At 42.5% G+C, this 9453-nt stretch overlaps 1 protein-coding gene across 1 annotated transcript; it reads right to left on the bottom strand.

Moving 5' to 3' along the window:
- On the bottom strand, window positions 1-5145 carry LOC115685081 (solute carrier family 40 member 2-like). The gene is made up of 8 exons (XM_030610086.2): window positions 4223-5145; window positions 3025-3175; window positions 2370-2566; window positions 1662-2138; window positions 1168-1339; window positions 938-1075; window positions 714-824; window positions 1-399 (listed from the first exon to the last, which is right to left on the bottom strand). Exons 1-8 carry the CDS (start codon window positions 4489-4491, stop codon window positions 253-255), a joined length of 1662 nt encoding a protein of 553 aa, XP_030465946.1. The 5' UTR covers window positions 4492-5145; the 3' UTR covers window positions 1-252.
- Between the last annotated feature and the right edge of the window lie 4308 nt (window positions 5146-9453).

Below are 9453 nucleotides of genomic sequence, written 5' to 3'. Positions count from 1 at the left end.
TCATGGCAAGGAAATCCCTGAATTTGCACATTATGATACAACAACTACTCCTAGATCCTCTGAGTAAATGCATGTACATGGGCCTTCCAAGTTTTAAATATGTAGTCTTTTTGGAACTGCTGTTAGGTACAATTTTTAACGGGCATGATCCCCTAAATCGTCAAGTTTGGGTCTCAACATTCAAAGAAATCCTTCATCAAACAACTGTGAATGACCAACATCTTTCATTACAATCCTTTCGACCATTGCTCCTCACGAGGGTTTTTTGGACCATTTGACCATAATCAATAGCTTCTCCATGTGAACAAGGTGCTTCCGGACACGGTAGACATGCAAACAGTAGAGAATTGCAGCTAATGTTACCGCCAGAAATGATGCCAATGTCAATTTCCAGAAATCCTGTAGCAAAAAAAAAAAAACAAAAATGAGCGTAACTGAAGGTAGGTCCAAATGGGCTTTATTTGAGAAAAGAGAAAATGATTTACATGTAATATATTGAACTAATCTCATTCGACAAATATCATCAATTTTAAAACTATATTAACCACCAAACAAAGCTCGCTCTCTCTCTCTCACTCTCATGCGGGCATGTGCAATTGTTTCATAAGTTCCAAAGTGTGCCCATCAATAGTACCTTAGTGAGCAACAGTTGACCCAACAATACTTAAGAGTGTCCTGGTTTAGATAATACAACAGCAGAAAGGTAATTTTACCCGTGGATCAGATAATATAATTCCCATGACGCTGGACATCAAGTCCAGAGCAGACTGAAGAGAGTTCTGAACTCCTCCGACAGCGCCACGGTCACATTCAGGAACATTGTCCTATACAAAGTTTAGGAAAATGCTGAGCATGCCGGTTCTATGTATTATTCGTGGCAGAAAAAGTTTCCACTTCATTAGAGGGATTCAGCTAGATTGATGCATGGTATCCTCACCTGCATCAGCTGTGTCACAGACAAGTCGAACATCCACAATCCTAATCGAGATGTTGCCACGCCCCCCATCAACATGGACACTGACAAATGCTTGTCTTGAACCCAGATTGAGGCAACGCATACGATTAGGAAGGTCCACTGTGTCATTATCATGCAGTATCAGACAATTTAACTGTGTGTCTGAACCTAAATCAGAAGTTGCAATGCCAAGCTGAAAGTTGTGCAAGTACCTGGCACCAAATAGACCAAAGTCCAGTACGAAGTGTCGAAATGCGAGAATGCAAGAAGGGGTACAAAAGAGTCGCTGCGATTCCGATTGTGGCGCTTATTCCACGGCCTATACCAATAACATAAGCAGGTATTCCTTCCCATTTCAGGTCCACCACCATCAAAGTCCCATAACTGCATTGAGAAAATTAATAAAATAACAACACTTAAAAACGGGAACTTGAGTCACAACCACAAGGAAATGATTGCTTAAAAATATCACAATCAACTATGATCTCAAAGCAAGAGAAAACGGACCATGTAAAGCTAATTAAGCTCAGCACAATACAGTTTACCTAGTAATATATTCATACTCGGTCTTCCAAAGTAGATACTACATACTGCACAATTTGTTCTAAATGCTAAACGTACATCAACAAGTTGAAAATCATGTCGCACCTACAAGCCGCAATTACCAGCACAATTTCCAAACCGCATACTTTGAAAATGTTGTTACCTGAGAACTGTAAAATACAACAAGGCAAGAGCTACGCCAGGGAGTACCACCTCTTGCCTTAAGTATGTCCTCCACGAAACCATGAAAGCGCTATTCATGACTAGATTCATTTTCGTCCTCATCAAGCTTTTCTTTTCCGTCCCATGAATACTTGCCTCATCATGACGCGTCCCACCTTCTAATGTAGATACTCCGCCTTCGGTGCCACCCAAAGGAATCTGCTGTCTTCTCCTCTGGTTGCTCTCTCTCAGTGCGGGGATGCCGCTGTATACGGAACTCATAAGCCAATACTGTAACCAAACAGCCGAGAAATTCCAAAGTGCAAAAGCCGCGGCTGAAGCCTTCAGTGATGCAAAGCTGACAAAGAAGCCCGACACTACCGGAGCAAATAGTTTGCAGATTAGGTCGATCCTTCTGATGACTGAGTTCATATGCGTCAACGTTTCTGGTGGATGCCCTTCTGATATCACAACCACCCTGCAAACTGTCTTTCATCAGGTTTCCTAGGTGAGAATTTTTGCGTTTTATGGTGACAAGCATTTTATGGTTCCACCTTGCCTGTTACGTGCTACATGAGGGAACAAGAAAGCTGTAAATTCTTAATTTTCAGAGTCATGACCCCTAAACCACATTCAACGGAACTTTTGATGGTATGACAAAAAATGTTTAGAACTCAAATATTGGACAGTAACAATTAGATACAATCACCATTCCCTTTCAATCAGGATGGAACCGGCAAGAGCAGACAGAACACCAACGGCTCCAGAGAAGCATATTAATATGACTAGAGAGATAAAGGCCACAAAGTTTGTCGACTTTAAATTCGAGTGAAATAGTAGCTCCATCACTGTTCCCCCAGCAATGAAAAAAGAGAAGTTCTGGGTCAACAACCATATTCGAAGAACCTGCAAATAATTGAAGGCATTATATTGTTGCCAGCATTTGTGACAAAACCAATAACCCAAACCACAAAAAACAAAAAAATAAAAACTGCTTGAATAAGATTAGAATACAATATCAGACTTTGGACAACTATGTGCATATTTTATCAATCAAGAGAATTCCTCCAAAGTTGCCAAGAGCAGGCGAAAACATGGATATGTTGAACGAAGCTAATTTTCTCCAGGTTATTTTTCAGATGTGAGAGATGTCAGTTGTAAGAGATGTCAGTATGTGGCCAAGGCTCAACGTAAGTAATGCTAATCTTGAATGAAAATATTATAAGATTCTTAAACTATGAGGAGTCACAATTGTATATGGAAATTCAGAAAATATTAAATAGTCGAGAAGTTATTCAGTCTCAATACGGCATGTATTTTTTAATGAAACATATCTGCAATTGTAACAAGCAACCTTTGCAAACCTTTGTATAAGTCGACGTATCCACCCATTTTCCAACAACCGCCCCAAATAGTGCAGTAGAGGCCGACTCCACTGTACCGTAAATAGCAGCTAAAAGTAAAGAACTTGGCCAAAGACTAACGAAGTATAAAGCAACAGAGAATTCCCACATCCTGCAAGCAAATGACTAGTGTCGATGAGCATGGAATCCAAGCTGCACGACCTCCTGGTAATCTGACTATTATTCTATATAAATGTAGACATTGCATGGAAAGGGCCAGACGATTCGACACATCTGTTATCTGCTTAACAGTTTTAGAAAGTTATTGACAAAATAATGGAATTCACCAACATGAAACTGCTAAGACATTAGAAAAAATTACCATCACCTATAAAAAATTACCAAATCGCAGATATTCAGCTCGTGGAAATTTAAAGTTTTGTGCTGTTATATAATAGATTACCTTATTTTCATTTCGTGCTATTTGCTGCTTAAATTGAATTTTACCTACAACATATTTGCTACGTAGTATAATGAACCATGAGAAGATACTTCAATGTTTGCTATACGGCACATCATCAGGTAAATGAGGGGTGTACAATGACAAAAATATTATGCCGGACATGAATATGGAAAAACTTCTGTTTGCAAAACGTGATCATTTCGCTTGTTCTTCTTGGCTGTCTTAAACCAGAAGCTGATGACATGGTGTATGACTGACCCCAAAACATTTTCTCATAAACCACAGGCAGAGAATGGCAAGGAAAGGACACAACCAAAAGAAAACTCTGAAGGACTGATTGAGAAACTTGTGCATGATGTAGATACCCTCTCAGCTAAAGATAGCAATCTGGTGCATCTCCTAACTCATCGTTATTCCATCTGCGGTGCGTCAAAGACATCTCTCATCCCACATTACCCTTGTTTAGACTGTTGCACCAGTAGACAAGCCTCGCCCAACATCAAATTAAAAAATTGCTATTTAAGGCCATAAGGACACCGGTGAGTCCAGACCAGAGCGAGCAATATGGTGTTAGCGACACACTAGGGCTTTGGCTACCTATGGTGGTATTAGAGTCATATTAGGCGTCATACACACCTCTATTCCCACAACAACAACAACAGCAGAGCCTAGTCAAAGCAAAACCAGAGAAACAGAATCATAGTTGATACTCGAAATGCCAGTTTCTGTTTTCCTTATACAGTTAGAGAGAAAAACCTGGCACCCCATCTGGCCAAGAAATGGCCGATGTACAAGTATCTAATGAGAAGTCTAGAAGGTGGAGTGACTGTTTCTTGACTTTCCATCATTTCTCGCTCTGGGTTTTGATGATCAACAACATTAAACTCTCTAATCGCCACATCTCCACCTGTTCCGACTCCACTTTCAGTGCGCCCTGAAGCTGAACTCTGAGCAATTGCACCAGCAATTCTGTTGCTCTGTCGAATTGCATGATCTTGATCGCAACCTGATCTCTCCATCTCCATTCTGAGAAATTGCACACGGAATACAGAAATGGGTCACCAATACACGTAACGGGTGAACCTAAAATCATCGCCTTTTTTTCCACTTGTACGTTGTAGCACCATGAGAGCCTTCACGTGTAGCAAGTTCAAGCATATTGTAAAGAGCCAAGAAAACAGGGGAATAGCAGAAAAGTTGGCCGCGGCAATATTTTATGGTTGACTTGTGGTGGTGAATGAATATTTTAAAAGATGATAGAACTAGAGATGAATGAATCTCCCGTTCGTTCTGCAGTTTTTCCGTTGCTTATGATATTAACGGGGCTTTGGTTTGAACAGTTTAATCTGGGTATCACTCAGACTATGATTGGAGCATGAAGAGATCTGTTTCGTGTTCAAGTCCACTTTCAAGACTCCAAACAGGAGGTCCCCACCAGAACCCGAGTGGGAAAGGACCACCACGATCCATTCCACTGACTGAGATTGCTCAAGTGCAGAATAGCTTTTTCCATTCGCTGTCGAAAGCGCCCTGTTCGCTGGATTCGAGCTTAATCCGAGATGCCAAGTTGCCACTGTCCATTCATTTCGAGTGGAGCAAATGAAATGCCTCGGATGCAATGTCAAGGAGCATTTCGACGACGACCTGTATTTCTCATCTTGTTCGGGTTCGACGTGGACCGGACCGGATGACCACGGTTGAATGGTCTAAGCCCCGAATCAAATAGAACCCACCAGATCAACGGTTGAGAGTTGATCAGTCCATGGTGGATTTCAGGTAAGAATTTCCTTTGCGCGGGCAGAGTCGACTCTGTATTTCTCGAGAGCATCCGAACTTGCAGAGCCAACGAGCATTTCTGCATTTGGTGCAGTCAATGCGAGGACAAAACTCACGTACAGACCAAAGCTAGCTTTCTTACACTGACAACAAAATGAAGCTCGTCATCCTGTCACTACCGAGCCTTGTTAAGACATTAAGAAAAAATAGCAGCTTCTCCCTTCTATCCCTTCTCATTTAAGCCTCAGAGATTCAAACATTTCACAGAAAAACCAGGTATTCATTTTCGTGACTGCGAGGTACCCGAAACATCATTCAGATAGCTAACTCCCACAAAATATGTCAAATGATGAGAAATCTAGTAAAACTGTTCCCATCGTCCACCCACCTTGAGTCTAACACCAAATAACTTAATTAAAATTTAAAATTTTCTTTCCCACAAGCTGCTCAAATCGTACTTGGAGATCGTCAAGACCGTTTCTTCTGGTCCTGTCCTGTTAAAATGGCATATTCCGGCACGAAGCAGATTTCTGGGCATAGTCTGACCGAAGCAAATTACAAAGTATGCCAAATCATGCATGTTGACATCAAAATTTTCGCGCTCTTTTTAGTAAGGGTTAATGTCATGAAAAACCCCAAACTGGTACACCTGTGACAATTTTACCCCGAACTATTTTTTTTATCACAAAAAACCCTAAACTAGTACACCTGTGACAATTTTACCCCAAACTAATTTTTTGACCACCAAAACCCTCAAAGTGGTACACCTGTGACAATTTTACCTCGAACTAATTTTTTTTACCACAAAAAACCCCAAACTAGTACACTTGTGACAAATTTACTCTCCGTTAAATTGAATTAATACAACGAAAAATCACAAATTGGTAAACTTGTAACAAACAGAGGGGAGAAACCCCAAATCGGTACACCGGTCAATTACCACATGTCATCAAACTTAACAATTTGAAATTGTCACGGATATACCAGTTTGGGGTTTTTGGCGGTAAAAAAATTAGTTTGGGGTAAAATTGTCACAAATGTATCAGTTTGAAGTTTTTGGTGGTCAAAAAATTAGTTCGGGATAAAATTGTGATAGATATATCAATTTGGGGTTTTTTATAGTAAAAAAAAATATAGTTTGAGGTAAATTTGTCACAAGTGTACCAGTTTGGAATTTTTTTTATGGTGTTTACCCTTTTAGTAATTGCTTGCATAGAAAACTAGGGATCGAGCCCGATCCCTATACAAAGATATTAAAGCTACATCTTGGCAATGCATTTAGGATTATTAATTTGATCAAGCAAATTGCAGAAAAGGATTACGAGTGGCGATACTTGGATTGGCCGGCTGAGAGAGTGGGAGTTTTAAATTCCGAGCGGACAGCGGAGGCGGTGGCGGGACAACGATGCGGCCAATGCGGAGGATGGCGGCTGGAGGCGGCCGGTGATGGGAGGAGGGTAGCGGCCGGCGATGGGCGACTGGTGGCGGGAGACGGTGGCCGGTGGACGGCGGGCGGTGGCCCACAGCAGCGGGAGGCGAGCAGCGGCGGGAGGAGGGCGGTCGGAGGTTCGAGCGGTGCTCGGTGGACGGCTGGGTGACGGCCCACGGTGGCCGGCGGTCGAAGGCGGGCGGCGACGGATGGAGGGAGGTCGGTGGCGGGAGACGGTGGCCAGCGGTGGGAGGCAGGAGGAGTGCTGCCGGCAATGGGAGACGGTGGCCAACGGCGGGAAGCGGGCGGCAGCGGGAGGTGCGAGCAGTGGCCGGTGGACGGCAAGCGGTGACCTACGGCGGTCGGCGATGGGAGGTGGGTGGCAATCAAAGGCAAGTGGTTGCGGGAGGAGGGAGGCCGGCAGCAGGAGATGGTGGCGGGCGACGGGAGGCGAGCGGCAACCGGAGGCGAGCGGCGGCGGCGGGTGGCCGTGGCTGGCAAGTAGGCGGTGATGGGCGGCGGGTGGGCGGTGACCGGTGACCGGCTAGTAGCGAAGACGAACGATGAGAAGAATTTTAACTTCTCATTTCTGTTCCAGAAATGAGAAGCAAAAAATTTTAATTTTTGATTTCTGTTTCAAACATATTTCTGGAACAAAATTTTGTTCCAGAAATAGAAAATGGAATTGCATTACTAAACGGATTTCTGTTCCAAACCTATTTCTGGTATAGAAATAAAGAAACATAATGGTTATCGTTCGCAGCAGAAGTGTCCTGAAATTTCTCCAGAAGTGGCGAGGTGGTTCTGCTCCGAGGTTGTTCCCGGTGGTGTTGCTCTTACACGCCGCCACATGGACCTTCTGGAAGCCTTGCGGTGCCGAGAGTTCCTCTGCTGTCCTCCGGTTGTTCTTTGCTCTTTCGAGACAAATTTCTTGCGCCAGCCAGCCACTGTGATTGGCCCCAAACACTCGAGGAACATCGGAGAGAAGAATGGCGTTCCCGAAAGAAGAAAACAACCAACGACCTCTTCTCTGAACATCGCTGTCTTACCTCCGTCGTCCCCAGCAGACTCGCGACACCAACAAGCTCCCACTTCCTTCCCGACGTTGCTGCCCAGACCTGCAACTCCAGACGAAGTCAGCAGCTTCGGCGACCACCGTGGCCACTGACAGTACACGGCCAGATCAGCCCAGCGCTCTGTCGCGACCGGCGGCGATCCTAGCAAGCCCGACGCTGCCCTCAGCCGAGATCCACCGCCTCGACGAGCCACTGCACCTTTGCTGAGCCGAGTGCACAGCCAGCATCCGCAACACCGTGGCACCAGCCGAACCTGCCGTCGTTTCGTTCCCTGCTGTCCCGCTGGCCGAACAGTGACGATTTTCAGTTTCGCAGGTTGTCCGACAAACATCACACCGAGTCACTACCCACTGGCAACCTCGGCCTCATTGTGAGTGTCCTTGGCCGAACCAGGTTGCCATGAGCATCGCCGAACACCACATATGCCGGCCAGCCGTGAGCCCCCATCCGTGATCCGTCCGATTCCGATTTGGATTACGCGCGTTTAAATTAGGAAACAATCTAATCCGATTTGATTTAAACGTTTGATTTCTTATTTCTGATTGATTTTGTTGTTTTATTGTGGTATTCAAGATTTTAGGCATTATCCTATTAGAGTTTGGGTTATTTTATATACGCGTGCCGATTAGGTAAGTTTTTATCTTTACTTTAGCTAACTTCCATGATTTGAGAAAATACCAAAAAGATTGCGTGATAGGATAATTTAGATATTTCCCTAATTCAATTAAAATTGCATGTTTAGATAATATGTAGGTTATATATTGTTTTTTAGATAGAATTGCAGGCTAAGATAGGTTTCTAAGTTAAGATAGGATTTATGTTAGTCCATTTGCTAGTTTAAATTAGATAATATCTTAATTTAGATAACTTTCATTTTTATTAATTTCTAATTACGAATTTTAATGAAAAATAAAAAAAAAATTGCGTGCCACACTACATGTTTTCTTTAGTAGTTTTCATTAAAAGAAAAACCCAAAGAAAATTAATTAGAATTCTTGGCTAGGTAGAAACATAGCTTAGAATTAGTTAGATATTTTCGTAGTCATAATTTAGAGCCAAGTTTAGATAGTTTTGATAAAATGAAAAGCAAAAAAAAATCAATAGTTTAGAACTTTAGTAGTAAGTTCTTTCTTCATCGTAATTTATTTATTGATTTATGCTTATTGAGTGTTATTTTTGTTGGCTGCGCACCCGCATAATCATGTCACATGTTAGTGTCTAAGTTAAAATCAATCCAAGTTGCCTACAAAATATCTTTTTGATAATAAAAGGAGAAAAGTTACCGAAATGGCGTTAGGGTAATCGAGTGTAATCAAGTACTTGAATCCATAATCTCTGGTTTGTAAAAGTAAAGTAATGCTCACATATTTTACTTGAGTTTCTAGTTGACCCAGAAAAAATAGATTAGTGGTCACTCCAAAATGAAATTGATTTGCATTTTAAGAACTTGAACCAAAGTTGCGAATTGGTAAGGGTTTGGGAGAGTTTGAGCTAAGTCTAGATTTAGTAATCCATTAGCCAACCCCTAAATGGTCATCTACGGGAGGGTTGCGACACACGACATTCGATTTTTTTTTCTTTTCCCAAAGAATCAAAGGGAAGTGATTTTCTTTTGAAAAGGAGGGCATGAATCTCTTTTCACAAGATTATGCAGGCCCTTCACAAAAATTTCGCAAAATACAGGAGTTTTAAGGTAGTTTTACGTA

The sequence above is a fragment of the Syzygium oleosum genome, unplaced genomic scaffold (assembly GCF_021117445.2).
Source record: "Syzygium oleosum isolate NSW1041296 unplaced genomic scaffold, Sole_v2.1 Sole_v2.12, whole genome shotgun sequence".
NCBI lineage: Eukaryota > Viridiplantae > Streptophyta > Magnoliopsida > Myrtales > Myrtaceae > Syzygium > Syzygium oleosum.
This window is presented reverse-complemented; position numbering and strand designations above follow the sequence as displayed.